Below are 20,495 nucleotides of genomic sequence, written 5' to 3' on the forward strand. Positions count from 1 at the left end.
TCTTAGTCGTTTCGACTGCTTGTTACGCAGGTGTCTTGTAAAATGTTCATATGATTTTTATTCAGAATAAAATGCCTTACATAATGCCCCCGTACAATAAGGGACGACATCAATTCTACATTAGTCCTAATGGCGCGAAACACGAAATCGTAAAGTTAAGAGCTTTGGTTATAATTTTATTCCCTCAATTCGTTTACAATACAAATGTATCGTTATTTTCTTTTATTGCTTTTCTTTTGTTCGTAAATCTTGTGTTAATGCATCGCGCATTACGATTCTTCAACACCTGTTTTATGAACCAATCGAGTCTCCCTATGATGGTGTGATTTTTGTGAATATAGTACAAATCCTTTTTCATAATTATGAATTCACAATTCATAAATCACATCTACGAAAATGTCTAAATTAAATATGTGTGCTAACTGACATTCATTGTTATTCATTTCTTTATTATATATATGAATATATATTATATATTCATTCCTATGGTCAACTTCCTTTATTATTTCAGAAGTCGTTAAAAAAGATCAACAGTAAAATGTACGAATATTTCGTTAATATTTTCATATTTACTTCATCACACCTAACTTGAATTAAATTAATTTTGTATTAAACGTCTCCGAACGATGCTATTAAGCTTAGAAATAAATTAAAAGTGGAAAAATTCACTGTTTTGGGTGGGACTTGAACCCGCGACCACTGGATCACTAGTACAGTGCACTACCATCTGTGCCACCTAGACGTACCCAATGCAGCGAATTTTTCCACCAATATGAACTATTGTTACTAACTTTTATTGTCATGTAAATGCAATCAGTATTCATCCATTTTTTTTAACCAGGGCAAGCCCAACGTATTCTGGGAGGAGTTCGAGGAGCTGTGGAAAGAGTACTTCTCCACCGAGGACCCAACCGCCGCTGGCAACTTCATATTTGGCAGGACCAGCTTCTAAGTCAGCTAACCCTGTCGGCTGCGGAACGCCCGTATGAAACATTCCACTATTGAGTGTAAGAGCTCGTGCACATTGGCGGTTATTCATCCAGTAGCTTTATTTATATGCACTAATCCGCCGAAGAATGTCAGAAAGGGTGTCTGGAAGGCCTTACTCTCGTTCATATTAGGTGGTTCAAACGCCGCCAATCATGTCCAATCGTCATCGCCTAGGCAATTAACCGCTAAAGCGTACGAGCTCTAAGGTGACGCTTGAAAAACTGTCAAAACTGCTGCGTCACACCAAACCAGCAGTTTAACAGCTGCGTTTCACCTGTTGCAAAGTGTCACTTGTCTTATATAAATACAGTTAAATGTGTCTGTGTTCAAAGCATAGAATAATTACTGATCTTTCTCTCTTAGTGGGTCAATGCGTGATTTCGAAACTATGAATAGTCTTGAATTTTAAAAATGCTCAAAACTTTAAGCATTTTAATAGTCATTTTCAAGTCCTTAGGATTTATCTTATGACAACGAAATGATTCACCTATCTCATATAGCATATCTTGTAGTTCATATCTAAGCGTAATTCTAACACTTACTGTTATGCAATATGTTACCCGAATTATGGATATTGAAAAGCTTTTAATAGTTACTTTGAACTCTAATCTGCTTCGTATCTCCATTAATCGATATAAGAAACTTTTTAAACTATGTAAAGTCAAATACTTATAGTGTTTTATTCTATTTGTCATACGAATGAATAAGGAATGATTCAAAGTCTATGAATGTACCAGAGAAAATATTTATTAAATGGTTATTGTATTTAAAAATTCAATTTATTGTAGTGGTGAGTGTGAGAATATTGCAAGTCCACATACATTTAATCCAGCGATTATAAAAACGCGCGTTTCAAACGCCCGTCCGTTTTTTCACACTGTTCTAGTCATTTGAAAGTTATATTAATAAATCAAATTCTATTTATATTGTGTTGTTGAATGTGCAATTTTATCTTAGATATGAGTTTGTAATACTCTAAATACCCCGATATGTCCTGAGTCGCCAAGCATAGAGATTCGAATAAATGTATGTATTTAATAATTTGATGTTTTATTCTACTCAACCTTTTATTTTCTCCACGATTGGTCATACTAATGTAACCAGGAGCCCGATGCAGATTTATTAACTTGTTACGGTTTTGATTATACTTTATCAGTCGCGAGAGATGCGTGCCAATCACCAAGACTATCGTCAAGGTATCAAAACCAGTTCCCAACCATAACAAGTTGCTAAATGTAACAGGCTCCAGAACTCGTCCAAGAGCAGGCGTGGCGTGGCTCACTCTGCGATTTCGTCGCGTCGCTACACGCTGCCCACACCAATTTTGGTGTCTAGCCATAGTAGTTGCCGCGCACCGCTACGGAACGGATGCCTGTTTGCGCTTGCGCCACCTAGGGGCCATATCTGTCGTAATAGACGCGTTTTGTTAGTGAGTGAATCTTCTGTAACTAGTACAGTAAAATAAATAAATTAATAAAAAAACGTAAATCTAATAATGAGCGTTTTTACATTATAGTTAACACAATTAAGCAAAGTGTAGCCGCCGCGTATAGGCTGTAGACACCTCGTCCTTGTCGAACCTGCGTCTTCAGCCTACGCGGTTTTCCTGGTTTCTTACATTTTAATTATTTGTGTGAACCATTTTTTAGAAATGCTCATAAATAGTTCTACGTTTTTCCGATCTATTTATTCCTTTCTTTTTTTTTTCAGCTACTTAGCGTATACACGCGCGTATATCGAAACTATAAACGCACAAAAAACGCTAGTCTGCAACCGTTTAACTCCCTTGTCATATTACGTCTAACTTATAAGCAAGTCATGCTCGCCCATAATATCCGACGTCATAATGAGACCACATAGGCGCCACGGGACTCTTATATCCGTCGGATATCGATTACTTATTAAGAGTCCCCGGCAAGCTCAGCCAAATTTCACCTTCCCGTACAAACGGAGTTTCGTTCTCATTCTAACACTACGCCTTGAATTGTAATGAAACTTGGCAAATACATGAGGTATATCTAGGTCTTTAATTAGTTTATATAGCTCCATTTTATAAAACAATCAAGTTGTGTATGAAAAACTTCGCTGTATATTTTTAACTATGGTATATCTGAAGCTACATAAACTTACAGACATAGATATACCTTATCCTATTGTAAGTACAAAGTTTCAGAGCAAACTAGCTACTCGTTTTAAAATGAGAGCGTAACTACGTTGGTATGGAGACCCGTGCTTGCCGGGGACCCTTAACGCCGTGCATATTTGATCCTAATAGAAGTGAAAAAGTGTCCTAAGAACTTCCATAGGTACATTTTTCGCTCCTTCCATTATTGTCATACACAGTCTAAAAAAATGGCAACGGAATAAAAATATTACGATCGAAAAGATCTCGTGATCTATCTATATCTATACATCTATCTATACATATAATAAAGCGGAAGAGGGTCGAAAGTCTGTACATGGAAGATATTCGAAAAAAAATTGGCTGGGGATACTTAGAATCGATAACAGAACACATTCCAACCGTTTTTAGAATTTTTGTCTGTTTATCTGTTTGTCTGTTTATCTGTTTGTCTGTTTATTTGACCGCGCAACTAATGAAAACGGCTGAACAGATTTTGATGCAAACTTTACTAATCTGTCGAAAAAATCCACGGCCAGGTTATAGGCTATAAAAATTTAAGAAATTTTACCCCTAAGGGGGTTAAAAAGGGGATGAAAGTTTGTATGGGGTTCAAGATTTATTTTAAGCTAGCAATTTGAAACTTTGTAAGAAGATATATTATTGAAATACAAGAAAACTAATTTCAGCGTTTTTGAAAATTCATTCCCTAAGGAGGTGAAATAGAGGTTGAAAGTTTGTATGGAGATCATTTTTTTTTGAGTGCGTTACTTGAAACTTTGTATAATGGGCATATTATTATAATACAGGAAAAGTGATTTTAGCGTTTTCAAGAATTCGTCTCCTAACAGGGTTAAAAGGGGGTTGAAAGTTTGAATCCATTACAAATGCTTTGAAACTTCTTAGAAAGGTATGATAGACGATTACAAAAAAACTAATTTTGACGTTTTTGGAAATTTAACCCCTCAGGGGGTTGAAAAGGGGATGAAAGTTTGTCTTGGGGTGCAAATTTTATTTTAAGCTAGAAACTTAAAACTTTGCAAAACGATATTATATTAAAAAGCAAGAAAATTACTTTCAGCGTTTTTAAAAATTCATCCCCCATGGTGGTGAAAAAGGGGTTAAAAACTTTATCTTGATAACTATATCATTTTAGCTACTAGGCCAAGTTAGGTATCGTTTTTGTATAAATCGGGTATGCCGAATTCATTTATGATATCAAAATGACACCATTCCCGAGTGAAAACACAAAAAATATGAAAAAACTTTTTTTAATTTCTCTTTACGCTTAAACCGCTAAACCGATTTAGATAAAATTTGGTATAGAGATAGTTTGAGTCCCGTGGGAGAACATAGGGTAGTTTTTAACAAAAAAAATGGAGACTGCGTGCAAACGCGTGGAGAAGCGGCCGTGCCCTTTCCTCTTAATAATGGTCACGAAGGTGGGTACTCTAAAAAAAAACATTTTTCAGTAAATGTCAAACGATTTGGGACTTAAACGCGTTACCATGCCTTCCCGAAAAAAATCGAATCTTTCGCGAAAGTCTCGCAATGCATTGCGGCCGCAAGTGGCGCTCTAGCCAGGAAGGTCGCTTCGCTTTCGGCTGAAACGGCAAGCCAGCGCGAGTTCGATTGTGATCCCAAATACATCGTACGTAATACATATGTAGGCGCAGATCCTGACGGAGTGTGGCGCCGGAGAAGCCGTGTTCATCCCGCGTATCCCCCTCTTTCCGAGCAACTTCCCGTTCCGCTTCAAGCGCCTACAGGTCCCCGTGAGCGTCTGCTTCGCTATGACCATCAACAAGTCGTAGGGGCAGATGCATTTCCCACTCCGAAAACAAAACAAAAAGGGGCAGACGCTGCCCGCCGCCGGCGTCATGCTTAGACTGATTTGACTGGAGGACCGATTTGGATGACATGATTTTGATGGGAACACCCAAATATTCCGAAATACGTTTTTCCGATTTTTATAACCATGACTTTCATAATCCCGATTATTTATAAGTCCGAAATATCAAAATTACGATTTTTAAAAACACGATGGAATAAAATCACGAATGTGCTGTTTCCGAAAACTTAAAATCCGATTGTCACTTGACAGAAAGCTTAAAGTTCCGATTTTACACTTTTCCGAATATTCCTAAATTCCGAAAAATCATTGTCCGATCGGAAATAAAATAATTCGGTATTCAGAAATTCGGTTTTTTACAAGGTCGGAAAAATGAAATCCGTGATATTCAAATGAAGACTCACGTTTTAGTAATTATTACGGGTACCTGTCGTGCCGCATCATGTTAAATTCGGCATAAAATATTTTTGGCATAAAAAATTCGGCATAAATAAATTAGACAGAACTGCGAACCTGCGAACCCGAACTGTTGCTAGAAGTGGGTTAGGTTAGATTAGAACTGCGACCCCCAAAAAAACGAACTGTTGCCAGAAGTGGGTTAGGTTAGGTTAGAATTGCGACTCCCAAGAAAACGAACTGTTGCCAGAAAAGTGGGTTAAGTTAGGTTAGAACTGCGACCCCCACGAAAACGAACTGTTGCCAGAAAAGTGGAAATTTAAAAATTGGGATATTTAAAATAGGAATCACGTTAATTCGGAATAAGGGCAATTCCCTTTTGGTGATTTTGAAAATCGTAAATGTTAAATTCGGTGTTTGCCACCATCGGAATTGTTATAGTCGGAATTATGTAGTTCGGAATTTACAATATTCGGCTTTTTGGGTTTTCGGAAATATAAATCTTCGTGATTTTCATCATTCGTAATTATGACAGTCGGAATTTTGATGGGTCGAGCATTTAAAAATCGGAATGATGAATGAATGAATGAATGCCATCTATCGACACACTTTAAAACTAAAAATGAAGATTTATTAAAATACGATAAAATGTATTTAAATATGGATAAATGATCTTTTTTATTTTCATTAATTATTTTTATTATTTTGACCCATGTTCTTTCACTGATTTGACTGATATTAAAATTGTTAAATAATAACAAACGAAACCGTCAACGCCCTCTATACGAGAGTAGGCAAAAGGTAGTAGCGACATCTGATCGAGAATCAAATTTTCGTGATTTTCGAGGCACGTTTTTTCCTTAGACTGTATCCATCTATTACGGAGTTATATCTATCTTTGGTGGTAGGTACCTAATTGTAAAATATTTTATCTGGACTACAGTCCTTTAGCGTATCCATCTGTCAACTTTACTTTAAGTTCTGTCTCCAGGGGACAGGGAGATAAATTAGGGGTGAATTAGCCGCTTACTGACACAGACCGAATTCCACGCAGGCGAAGCCGCGGGCACAGCTAGTTCTGAATATAAATATCTAAAAAAAGGTTCGATTAAAAAAAAAGTATAGTGTTCTTTAAATCTAATGGCCCAACACGTGCTTACATATCGGAAATGGCTTCCAATCGTAAAAAAGCGCTAGTGCAACCCTTCAGCTCCCTTGTTATATTACGCGTAACTTACAAGTCATGCTCGCCCATAATATCCGAATTCCGACGTCATAATGAGACCAAATATGCGCCACGGGACTCTCATATCCGTAGGATATCGATTATTTATTAACGCCGTGCATTTTCGTGTCGTATTTATAGCCATGTCGTTAGTTTGCCGTTATAAGCCTGGAGTGGCATTCAGATTTTAGAATTGGGTACTGATTTGATATTAGGTAAGGAACGTGAAGAAACCGGACTAATACCAATAAGGCCTAGTTATCTCTGGGTTGGGAGGTCAGATGGCAGTCGCTTTCGTAATAAAGAGTGCCTACTAACGCCAAATCTTGGTGTTAGTTGCCAAGCGGATCCGCTGCGCAACCGTGGTGCGCTTACAGTACAGATGTTGCAGAAAGTTTCCGAACAGTTGGAAAAAACGCCGGAAAGATTAGAAAAATTTCAAAAACTCTTTACACTACAAATACCTAATCCGCCGAGAAAAGTAAATTTTTGGTTAACTCTAACTCCCTTATAAGTCTATACAGCGTGTATTTTTGATACAACCACATTTTCTAAGGGGTCGATTCAATTTGCGGTTGTATTAAAAATACACGCTGTGTACCTACGTGTTTCACTGCTGAATACAAAATTGTCTACCTCGTCATATTGTCAGCATTGTCTGTAACTCTGTACATGTGTAGTTCTTCCACAGTGTGGAATCATTCCAAAGGCTTCATTATGTCGTGCAATCGTATGCAATCATGTAATCAGATTAACCTAGACAGCCTTTATAAATGTTTATAGTTTTGTATGACACCATACATACAACATTTTTAAAAGGATAAGAAAACACTATTTTTTACTAATTCGGGACAATCGCGAAAATTACCTCCAACGTTTCGAAAACGGTACCTTCTGTCCATAAATAAGACATTCAGACAAAACCAACTGACGCTGACGGTAATTTTGGCACCAAAGCTTACCTTCGGGGATTATGTCAAGGAAGCCCCGAAGTGATAACAATCTGAAGTTTTAAGACAAGCTGGCTTTAAGCCCAACTGTCGTATCTGACGTTGCCGGTCGGTGCACTGCTCGACTTAGTCAAACTAAACTTCAAAATTATAGGTAGGAAATAAATCTATTACTTATTTTGTTAAAATATTTTAATAAGTTACGTTCTGATATCAGTGTACGTTCGAATTGGCCCGTATGATTGGATAACAGAGAGACTGCAAATAATAATTTAGATTAACGGCTATGTTAGGTATATTATGGATACAAAGCTAGCTCGCGTCAGGCGTTCCAAACAAATTGAGGTAAGTAAAATCTTGGCAGTGAAAAATTGCTACCTCGATTCTATCAAGACAACCACACGGGTGATAACAAACTGAAGCTCCAGGACAAACTGGCTTTATGCCCATCTATCGTTTCCGCTGCTTCCAAATCCACTGCAAAAATGATGATAGGATTTAGTTGGACGGAGCTTAGTATAACAATTGATGGGTATCATTCAAAGATCGAATCAAAAGGTGCAACAATGAGTGTTTTAAATTTAATATATTACGGTGTAGGCTGTGTCGCAACGCAAGAAGGTAATCGGAAACCGAGATCGCACCATCTTATTATCATTTATAGTTGAAAATCTATATGGTTTACAAGGAAATTCAAATATTATCAAAATATCCTTATCCTTAATACCTTTGGCTATCAATACTTCTCTAACCAGATTTTATTTATCTACTTTTACTTTTTCGATACCTTACTATATACTTGTGCCCTATTTCAGACCGCAACAATTTATCTAAACTAGATTTAACTTCGGCCTGAAAGCCGCCACTTGCTCCAAACTTCAGTTTTTAAGTGTCAATACTTTTTAACGATGGAAGTCTGAAAAAAATTGCGAGCGTCTTTCGATCCGTTCTGCACTTAATGCAACTGCCGCAAGATGCTGAGAATTTAAGTGTTGTAATTTTGTTATTTTATATTATCTTGTTTGTTTTTTATTTACTTTTTTATGGTTACGTACCCAAAGGGTAAAAACGGGACCCTATTACTAAGACTCCACTGTCCGTCTGTCTGTCTGTCCATCTGTCTGTTACCAGGCTGTATCTCATGAACCGTGACAGCTAGACAGTTGTAATCTTCACAGATGATGTATTTTTGATGTATGTTAATAAAAAAACCTTTATTTCCACTACCATAAACTTACACATTACAATAAAAAACCGGCCAAGTGCGAGTCGGACTCGCGAACCGAGGGTTCCGTACTTTTTAACCGACTTCAATTTCATAGAAGGAGGAGGTTCTGTATTCGGTTGTGGCTATTATTATTATTATTATTATCTCCTTGGATATCACGGGTCTATAAATCCCGGTCTTTTGATAGGCTTGCGTGGGGATATAGATCCAACACGTAGAGGCCCCTTGGAGAGCTTTAATGTCATGTAGAACGCCTGCTGGAACCCGTTCACAGGCGCAACAATAGACACCCATGAACCGGTCGCAGCAGGCATTGGGACTATTGCAGAAAAAGTGAACAGTATACTGGTCTATGGATTGAAGTTTGGGTGGACAATGAGACTGGGCTATTGTAAAGAACTCCGGACACCTGCCATAACAATGTTAATACACGTTATCGAGGCAGGTGGTGACTTGCCGCTGACTAGATGGGCCCCTGAAACTGCCGTCGTGAAGACGACCAGGAGCAACACCGGTGTGAGCGGCTCAGGGGTGTCGAGAGGTGTGCGCCGCTTTCTACCCAGTGGCTGTTAGCAGCCACTGTGCCAACTCGCGTCTTATGCATCTTTCACTTCCACCCCTGGAGCATATAGCTCTTACGACTCCCCTCTGGACGGCCAATGAAGGCAAGCCAGAGCTGAGAGTCCTGCGGGTCCCCTTGGGGTCCACTCCGACCGACGAAGACACGCCGGAGACGGAGACCCTGACCGACTCTCTGGAGCACTTGGGTCCGTGGGGTCGTCACTCCCCAACAGCTCGCTACAAGCTGCCGGCTTATTATTATTATTATTATTATGTTCGTCCTTTACATAATCTCGGGACCATGGGGTCCCGGACATTTGGAAGGCGTGCGTGGGGCCGAAGCCAACACGCAGAGGCCCCTTGTAAAAAGACAATTTACTCTAAAAGGTGATGTGACACCAACCGACGATTATCCCTGTATGCACTATAGTAGTGCACCCAAGGACAAGCCCCGGTTAGTGCAGGACTATTGCAATGATAAGAAACAAAATAAACTAGGCTATTGTGTTGAGATGTTAGTGTACTGGTTACCGGGTCTATGGAAATACTATGGCACCTGTCCCAATCTATGTTTAAAAACACGAAAAAAATGGACAGGTGGTGACTCGCCAACTCACAATATGGGTCCCCGAAAACGGCCGCTCGCACGGAGCGACAAGGGGACAACATCGCGTGAGTGGCTCAGGGTGTGGAGAGGTGTGCACCGCTTTCTACCCAGTGGCTGTAATCACTCACAGCCACTGTGCCAACTCGCGTCTTATGCATATTTCACTTCCACCCTGCGAGCATATAGCTCTGACACCCCACTCTGGACGGCCGGTAAAGGCAAGCCAGAGGTGAGAGTCCTGCGGCCCCTGCTCAGTGTTCACTCCAGCCGGCCAATGAAGGCAAGCCGGAGGGAGGGGCCTGACCGACTCTCGGGGGTATGGGACCCAAGGGACGTCACTTCCCATTCAGCTCGCCACAAGCTGCCCTGGGGGCTTATTATTATTATTATTATTATTTGTATCTCCTTGGATATCACGGGCCTATAAATCCCGGTCTTTTGATAGGCTTGCGTGGGGATATAGATCCAACACGTAGAGGCCCCTTGGAGAGCTTTAATGTCATGTAGAACGCCTGCTGGAACCCGTTCACAGGCGCAACAATAGACACCCATGAACCGGTCGCAGCAGGCATTGGGACTATTGCAGAAAAAGTGAACAGTATACCGGTCTATGGATTGAAGTTTGGGTGGGCAATGAGACTGGGCTATTGTAAAGAACTCCGGACACCTGCCATAACAATGTTAATACACGTTATCGCGGCAGGTGGTGACTTGCCGCTGACTAGATGGGCCCCTGAAACTGCCGTCGTGAAGACGACCAGGAGCAACACCGGTGTGAGCGGCTCAGGGGTGTCGAGAGGTGTGCGCCGCTTTCTACCCAGTGACTGTTAACAGCCACTGTGCCAACTCACGTCTTATGCATCTTTCACTTCCACCCCTGGAGCATATAGCTCTTACGACTCCCCTCTGGACGGCCAATGAAGGCAAGCCAGAGCTGAGAGTCCTGCGGGTCCCCTTGGGGTCCACTCCGACCGACGAAGACACGCCGGAGACGGAGACCCTGACCGACTTTTTTTTTATGTATGTTCACCGATTATTCCGAGACCCGTGGTCCGATTTGAGTAATTCTTTTTTTGTTCGAAAGGAGCTACTTCCAAGTTGGTCCCATATTAATCTGGTTCTGATCTGATGATGGGATCCCTGAGGAATTGAGGGAACTCCTCAATTTTTAAAGGCACATGTATGGTGATTTGGGTGTTTTCATAAGCAACTTGAGCATTTTCTCTCGAAAACGACCAATTTGATGAAGTGGACCTGATGATGATGATTGTTTTGAAGATAGTGATGATGATTTTTTTAATGTAGGATGTTCAGCGATTACTCCGAGACCCGTGGTCCGACTTGAACAATTCTTTTTTTGTTTGAAAGGAACTACCTCCAAGGTGGTCCCACATTAATCTGGTGCTGTTCTGATGATGGGATCCATGAGGAATTGAGGGAACTCCTCAATTTTTAAAGGCACATGTATGGTGATTTGGTCGTTTTCTTAAGCAACTTGAGCATTTTTTCTCGAGAACCACCAATTTGATGAAGTGGAGCTGATGATGATGATTGTTTTGATGATAATGATTTCAGCGATTACTCCCAACCCATGATCCGATTTGAGTTATTCTTTTTCTGTTTGAAAGAAGTTACCTCTCCATGGTGTTTTTGTAATATTTTTGGTTTTGATCTGATGATGGAATCCGTGAGGAATTGAGGGAACTCCTCAATTTTTAAAGGCACGTGTATGGTAATTTCGGTGTTTTCTAAAGTAACTCAAGCATTTCCTCCCCAAAACCACCAATTTGATGTAGTGCAACTGTAGCCTAACCACTAGTTTGACACTAAATATTCTTCGTAACTTACTTTGTACACTAATATGCCAGTACGAGCGAGATGCATAAACAGTATATTACGCACACGATAGCGAATATATCAATGTCAAACTCGTGGTAAGGCTACTGATAACTTCCCTCGTACGTGTATTATGATGTAGGTAGTGTTGGAAACAACCAAAGAGACTGAGAGGTGAAGGTAGAGGGTATTAGTGTTTGGGGGGTTTGAGGTTGGGGGTTGAGGGGAGGTGAGTTGATGGGTCGGGGACTGAGGAGTTGGGAGTTAAGGGATTGGGGGTTAGGGGTAGGAGTTAAGGGGTCTGGGGTTAGGGGTCGGGGAATGGCGGTTGAAGGGTTGGTGGTTTAGGGTCGAGGGGTTCAGTGATCAGGGGTTGATGTGCTGTGAGGTTGAGTGATCGGGGGGTTTGAGGGATTGGGTCAGTGGCGGGGCGGAGAATGGATTTAGTGACAGGAATGATTTCCCAGACGGATTCGAGGAAAATTCTGATTATTTAATAAAGTACGAATTTACAGTTAAACATGATTATGTTTTTCATTCACGCGTCACGCTCTTAACAATGTCTTAAAACTAAAAATGGAAAAATAAAAACTTTTATAAAAAAAAAGATAAACCGACTTCAAAAAGGATGAAATAAAATATTATCCTTTTTAGGGTACCGTGTTTAAGTATATGCGTTACCAACTGATATGTTTGAAGTTGGTGCCAAGCCAAGTACTCCAGAGTAGTAACAATACCAGTCAAAAATAATCAGCTTTATGTCTATAAATCCCATTACAACTGTACAAATATTATAAACGTGAAAGCAATTATGGCTGCCTCTTTGTTACCTTTTCATGGCTAAACAACTGAACCGCTTTAGCTGAAATTTTGCATGAAGGTTCCTTGAATTGTTTTATATTTTGAAATGTAGTCCTCTGGATAAGCGACAGAAAATAACTCAGTCCCAATCCCACACTTGCGTGCTATGCCTGTTCAAGAATTAGTAAGAAATGCTCTTTAAAAAAATACGACGACAAAACGTATTAGATTTACACTAACGTGCCGGTTCAACCGTGTGTTCTGTTCTGAGGTGTACAGAAAGTTCGTTTATTGTCGTCGTGTAACGCTGCGTCTTACATATAGGTATCAAAGGATGAATTAAGGCGCCGTGCTTGTTCGCCTACGTAGTACGCTGCGTTAGGTAATCCAACGTACATACTTATATAGCCGCATCTTTATCGACTTGCACCAAAATCACTATGAATATATGGTTTAAAATTTAGCTTGGCACCGACTTCAAACATATCAGTTGGTAACGCATATACTTAAACACGGTACCCTAAAAAGGATAATATTTTATTTCATCCTTTTTGAAGTCGGTTTATCTTTTTTTTTATAAAAGTTTTTTTAGTATTTGTTGTTATAGCGGCAACAGAAATACATCATCTGTGAAAATTACAACTGTCTAGCTGTCACGGTTCATGAGATACAGCCTGGTGACAGACAGACAGACGGACAGCGGAGTCTTAGTAATAGGGTCCCGTTTTTACCTTTTGGGTACGGAACCCTAAAAATAACAATGTTCCTTAGGTATTACAATTAGGTGGAAGTCACCTCAGCGGCGTAGGCTTCCCCCATTATTTTTCACAGTTTTTCAGAAAATATAGCATAAAGGGTGTCTTACCTTAGAACGGTCCGTGCCCGGGCCGAGTCGTATGACACTTCAGTTTCCTATAAAAAGCATCCCGTGATCACAGATCACCCGTCATATAAAACGGTGTATCATAGTCACATTTTTATCACCTGTCATGCCATGGGTCACTTTCGCATTTACATATTTGTTAGAACGTGACACGCATGGTGACAAATGATAAAGAGCCTACCATCTTACCCTACTGGACTGGGACCGTTATAAACTGATTCACCCTGTAGTATAACTAAAATATTAGAATAACTTGCTGAATAGCCCCTCAATCTGTTTCAGTATATTCCACCTAAATAAAATGGTTCCACTCCAAATAGGGATGATGACAAATGTTGAATTTTATAACAAAATCTAGTAAAATAGATAGCAAATGAGCAATTTATCACAATAATGTGGATATTAAAATAATATATGGAAATAATACAAAAATACAGGACCTGAAAGTTTCAAAAATTTAAGTTTTTTTAACTTCCAAAAAGGGAAAAAGTAAGGGTACCATTCGATTCCTTATATTTTATTAGAAAAAGATGTTATATCATCTACATACATAAACGCAATATTTCACCGACAAAATCGCATTTTTACTTATTTTCCATGCATTCAAGATGGTCTCTTGACGTGTGACCTTGACGTCACGTTCACTTAATATCGTTTTGTTAGAAGAAGCGTTTCGCGAGTGAAGTACGACTGTCAGACTTTGACTATCATTTCTGAATTTTTTATTGCTTTAATGCACTGGGTCCCATATAGACATTTGATCCTAAAAACAAACCTAATCGATTGATACCATTAATGAATTTTTTTCATCTGGCCTATTAAATATGCACGACTTGCACGAGCGCCTCTATTATTTATACCCAATTCACGAATCAATTTCATGGCGTGATGGCGTCTCTTCTAGCGCGTCACGGGACCGTTTTGTTGCAAAGCCGTAAGAATTGGCCCGCCGTTCCATCACGAATTAGCCCCATTTGTCTCCGCGAGGGTGCGGGACCGAAATATGTAGCTAATTTACATCGTTGAGATACCTACGTCGATATTTAGCGAACGCGCCGCTAATATTTACGCTTGGTTGCAAAAACCTCCATATACCGGGTGTGGCCTGTAACAGGAGCAATTAACTAAACTGTAGACTGTAAATTACTGTACTGCTCAAATTTACGAAGATTTATTCAGCGACTTTTAAAATTAACTTGTGTTTTGATTTTAAGTACTTTAAAGTTTATTCTAATGCCCCGGCCACACTATGCTCCTCACGCTGCTCCTCGCGCTGCCGCGATGTCAACCTCTCTGGCAGTGGCGTAGCTAGGGGGGAGCTGGGGGGGGGGGCAAGTGCCCCGGGCGCCATCCAAGAGGGGGCGCCAAAATGGGCAAAAGGCAGCAGCAGGGAAACTTTTGTCAGTCGTCAGGGGGCGCAAATTTGGTGACTGCCCCGGGCGCCATATCCTCTAGCTACGCCCCTGCTCTCTGGCCACACATTGCTCTGTTGTAGACGCGATGCTCCGCAATAGGTATTGCCGGTTCTTTGACTCGTGCCAAAAAAACAACAAAATAGGGAGCGTCGGGCATGACGAGTAGCATGACGTGCGGCATGACGAGTAACGTTCCCGTCCCAGACTAGAGCCCTGACTACTTTCCTCGCTTCTTCCCATGCCACTCGAGTGTAGCAGGGGTATGAGACGCAATGTATAGCCAATTTTGTTATGTTTAAAACGTGACAAGAAAAATAAATTACAGTAATGATAGCGTTCATTGAAAATTTAATTAAAATGAAAAAGAGAAAAATCTAAAGTTTTCATAATATTTACTAAAAAGTTTTTGAAGAAACATTTTGAGAAGTACAACCTGCGTTTTAATTATTTGCTCGTGTTCCAAGAGACACACGGCGTGATTGCTTAACGAGAACTATTGCGTTCCTTTGATGTTCTGATTTCTCCTTCATCGTATATGCAAGATCGATAGAGCGGCAAATAACGAAATTTCATTTTTCGCTTTTCGCAGATAAGACAGGTTCCCGTGCATTATTTAGGGCTAAATTTGAGCAGCGGGCCTGGAGTGCACGCCAGCAGCCTGTTTTTTAAATTGGCTGGACCTAGTTTTTCACCGTTTCTTAGCGTTATAATATTTAAAAATTAGTACTTCAAATTAAACCTACACACCCACACACCTTTGTACACATTTACTGTATCCTCTCTGTGTTATGTACTTGTTTTGTACAATAAAGTGTTTACTACTACTACTACTAAACAAAATAAGTGTGTACGTGTAATCTTTACGCGCGATTGAAGTAAAACTTCTTTGAAGATGACGTTTATCGCTATGTTGGCACTTTGACGTGTGTCCTATTGTGCGTGTATCACTACTGAGCTTTACTTCCCTCAGAAAAAAAAACCGAGTTGCCCTCTAGTTGCGCCTAAAGAAGTTTTACTACAATAAAAATTACGTACCAATATATTATTAAGAACCTTCAATAACGGCGTGCTGAAATCCATCATAAACGACTAAAGAACGATTTAAAAATATAGTTTTTTTTTATGAAATAGGAGGCAAACGAGCAGACGGATCACCTGATGGTAAGCGATTACCGCCGCCCATGGACACCCGCAACATCAGAGGGGTTGTAAGTGCGTTGCCGGCCTTTAAGATGGGAATACGCTCTTTTCTTGAAGGTTTAAAGGTCATATAGGTCCGGAAATACCGCAGGCGACAGTTCATTATATATAAATACCGCCCCGGACCTTAGACACTCTTAAAAAACATTAGGACCTTAACTAAGTACTGTTTACTGTAATGTTATACTGATTCTATTTGCCGTATTGGCTTTGTAGAACTTCCTAGTACAATTCTGTGGCCCTAGTGAAAAAGGGTACAAGTCTCGGGCAGCGCTGGGGTAAAAGGGTGTAAAATGTGTGTAAATTCCACGTAACACTTATACCCTTTTACACCTGCGCTGCGCGAGACTTGTACCCTTTTTCACTAGGGCCACAGAATTGTACAAGTGGTCTGAAAGATTATCTATGATTAATGTAGTCAATGGATAAACCATAATGTAGGTGTGTTTGTGTAGTATGTTCCATTACTTACCGGTCAATTCGAACAACGTGATAATTACTAGATACGAGAACAATACGAGATCTAATAGATACGTTATGGTTTAGTTCTCAACTAGTTATCTTTCGTAGTTCGATTCGAGAAACCAATTGTCATTGCACGCTATAATTATTGTGACGTTTTGGGATATCCATTAGATATCCATTGGATGTCTAAGTAATATCTTAAGTAAATCTTAAAGAGATCGTTCAAGAGGACATTCGGAATCGCAGAAATGTCAAATTTGACATGACTTTCTTAAATATCTCGTTATCATTTCTTTCGAAGATCATTGTTCGAATTGGCCCGTTAGCTGATTTTTATTAATGATGTGACAATCGATTTGTTGTTGTGACCTTACAGAAAAAGGTTAGATTGTTAAAGAAAGATGTACTAATAAAAGTACGGTATTTCCGGTTCTCCTTCAAAATGGCGAAGTCGCGAGTCGTCTCGAGACTCAAGTTTTTTTTTATTATTGCTCATGAATGTTGTTCACAATGCAGTGAACTACCGTGGCAGTATGAGGAATAGTTTTAAGATTTCAAAAATAATGTAATATTGTTACTAAATAAAATGATGATGATGATGATCATGATAGTCTTGAAACACGTTTAACTATTCTTTAGTTAGACACCCGGCAATCCATCGTGGCTTGTAAAGTCCAAGCTATCAATTTACTAAAAGCAACTACCGAACAGCGCAGCAGCGTGGGTAGACCCACAAGGTGGGCTGATGAACTGGTAAAGGTCGCGGGAGTCCGCTGGATGCGGGTGGCGCAAGAGATCTTTGGAGCAGGCCTATGTCCAGCAGTGGACATCCTCGGGCTGATATGATGATGATTATGAACTATCGAACAACGTCAAGGTCAATAAGCACACTTGTCATTGTCGAAATCATCATAAATTTTAATGGAAGGCATTTTTTTAAAGAAGAAAAATAAGAACAAAAAAACTGTAGTCAAGGTAAAGAAGAAAAAACTTTTACTGGTTGGTGTAACAGGCAGCTGCAAACACAAACCGAGGCGAAGCGAAGGGACGGTGTTTTTCATTTTTACGGGATAATACGAGTATTAAGGGGCCCACTGACTATCAGTCCGCCGGACGATATCAGCCTGTCAGTTGTTCGGAACTGTCAAATTTTTGTTCTAACTGACAGGCCGATATCGTCCGGCGGACTGATAGTCAGTGGGCCCCTTTACTCATCAATTCCTCGACCCGTGGAACTGTGGAAGAATTAATTATATAGGCTCCGTCAGTGTAATCCTCTAATTAATAAATAATCCAGCAGCATTTTCTCGGTACTAAATTTACGCCATTTTAATTTGATTTCTTATTTAAAGATTTTTTATTTATTATTTAAGTGGAAAAATTACTGCCTTGGCACCATCTAAGCTTAATAGGACGTTTCTGCTTGTTAAAATTAATTTAATTATAGTTTTTAACATATTTTTAACTAACAATACAAATTATTCCTATAATTAGTACGAAGTGTCTGCAAAACCCTAACTTTTAATGGAGTACGAGTATATAGACAGCCTTGTCAAAAAATTAAATAAGAAAAAAAAAATGCATAATTATAGTATTTTGTCAAACACGAAGGGTAAGGTGAGCGATGTCAAATACAATTTTGGGAGATTTCACGTAGATTTGGCGTTTTAAGGTTAAGGATTATATGGAGATGACACCTGTCACCGTACCCATCGGGTTTGAAAAATACTATCTTAAATTAGTATAAACAAAGGCCAAAGATATATTTAAAAAAATTGTAATACTAAAAGACAGGCCTTTGACACTTACTACATGGAAAGGCTTTCTTTGTTCTTTGAAATCAGGGTGCAAAACGGTATTCAATTTTGAAAGTCTCCGCTTGCTCTTTATTACTCTTCGGTTCATTATAAGCACGAGAGGTAAATAACGACTTTGTTCCATTACACAAATAATTATTATTCTTACAGGTTAGCAAAAACAATAATAATGAGCACAAATATGTCTAGTCATCTTTTTTTACTTGTCCTAACTCTGATAAATAAATATGTTACCGAAGCAACCAACTATACGTTGATCACCTCATGAAAAGATATAAGCAAAACAAATTCAATATTTTCTTTAATCTAACGACGTAGACATTATTTCCATTCCTTTCACGTAAACAAAAACAAAAGAGAAATTCACAAATCCCACTCAATAAACAACTTAACGTTCTCTCTGTATCCAGCACGTTCAATGCTTATTCAATATTCCAACAGCAATATAATCCGAGGCATGATTTATGCCTCCTGCCTTCTGCCTCGTGTTTATACTTGCCTTTCTTGCGTCATCCGTCACCGTTATTGTACCTGCCAGGCACCTCGACATTTTTCATTTGGTTTCTATGCGGTAATACTTTAGGACTTTGAATAGGAATGGCTTCTTGCGAGGGGGGACGATGGGAGTTGAGAGAAAGGACTTGAATGTTGGCAAATAATATTGAAATCAGGAGCAGGGTGGGGTTACAAATAGTGCGCGATGGCATAGGTGACGCAGTGGTTTTATTTAGCCCTTTTTATAAAGGTTCTGTAGCAAATTAATATCACCGGGGTAATACACTAATCCGTCGTTGTCCATCTGTCCCTGTGGCTCTCAGCGAGATAGGTGTATTTCTTATAAACTTTTTATATTTACTAGAATTTTGATTCAAGTAACAAGGCTCGTATTATAAATAGCTTATAGAATCAAAACTAAACACAATTTAGACGACAAAAACGGCGTGGCCTACTTGAATCGTCTGCTTTTGAGTTGGATTCGGCAGTTTGCGCCGAAACCTCCGAAACACGACACCCTTTGGCCAGAAGTCAGCACTCTCGACGGTCCTCTACAGCGAACACAAGCATACCTCAAAACCAATGTTAGGTCGCCCGTATGTGAAGCAGGGGAAGTACTTTGACCTAACAGAAGGCGCATTTATAATAGCTACCTACTTAAATACTGCTAAATTGTATCAATTGTATGTAATTGTGCATAGAGTTATGTGGGTCAAAATTCTTATCGTTGTCTTGTTTCTGAGTTTTCTGACCACTGTCACGCTTCTATTTTTGTCTTGTATCAAATAAATAAAAGTTGAGTGCTATTGCAGTGCTATTGCATGTCTTTCTAGCTGTAGGTATATAATTATCTTAAGAAAAATAAAATAATAAATTTCACCCCATACAAGAAGGCACTCCGTAACATTTTTGGGGACAAAAAACAAGACAACGAAAAAAATTTTGACCCATGTACCTGGTAGTAATTGTAAGGCCAAAAGGTTGAGAGCAAACCCGAATTTGTTCTTTAAGAGAGGGCGTAAAACCAAGAAATTAGAAAGACAAAAGACACGGTTCGCCGCACGAAACTTCCGACGGAAAATTTGGGAATCGCGCGGGTTTTACACTAAATTTTTGTAGTAAAATACCTCGGCTATATCACTAGCTTCTTTTTACTAAAACTATGGTGTGGTATGCAGGGTAACGTTGAAAAATTTAAAATAAAAGAAGGTAAGACAAGTTTTTCTGATCTATCAAGCCAACTTTTACCTTGTAGAAAACACAGTGTAGCTCCATTGACGTATAAAGTGCAGGCATCGGGCATGTGACTCATTTAGATTTCCAAACGTTCATAGGTTCGTATATTAGGACTGTGCTATCGTTAAGGTATTAAAAAGTCAGACAACGCGTGTGCCATATGTATGTCAAGTTGAGATGTTGTAACTTATATAAGACCCTGAATCATTTGAACCTTACTTTAAAACTGCACTCATTGCGTCTATCAAATGTTTATGTCAATTTAATGGGCAGTTTCCACAGCAATTACTATTTTATGGTGCACCCTCACATCCGCGAAAGTTCTAAGTACGTAATATATACTCATCAATTTAAAATGGGTAATTTTCTGTCGTCTTGTTTGACTATGAAAATCATATAATCTGTGATATTCTCTT

At 39.4% G+C, this 20,495-nt stretch overlaps 1 protein-coding gene across 1 annotated transcript in view; it reads left to right on the forward strand.

Moving 5' to 3' along the window:
- LOC134755379 (calexcitin-1-like) overlaps nucleotides 1–2,031 on the forward strand; it is a 38,608-nt gene extending 36,577 nt beyond the window's left edge. The window contains exon 6 of the mRNA XM_063691930.1: nucleotides 842–2,031. Coding sequence (XP_063548000.1) covers nucleotides 842–952 — 111 coding nt within the window. The 3' untranslated portion in view covers nucleotides 953–2,031. The remainder of the gene's footprint in view (nucleotides 1–841) is intronic.
- The last annotated feature ends 18,464 nt before the right edge of the window (nucleotides 2,032–20,495 follow it).

This window comes from Cydia strobilella, chromosome 2 (genome assembly GCF_947568885.1).
Source record: "Cydia strobilella chromosome 2, ilCydStro3.1, whole genome shotgun sequence".
NCBI lineage: Eukaryota > Metazoa > Arthropoda > Insecta > Lepidoptera > Tortricidae > Cydia > Cydia strobilella.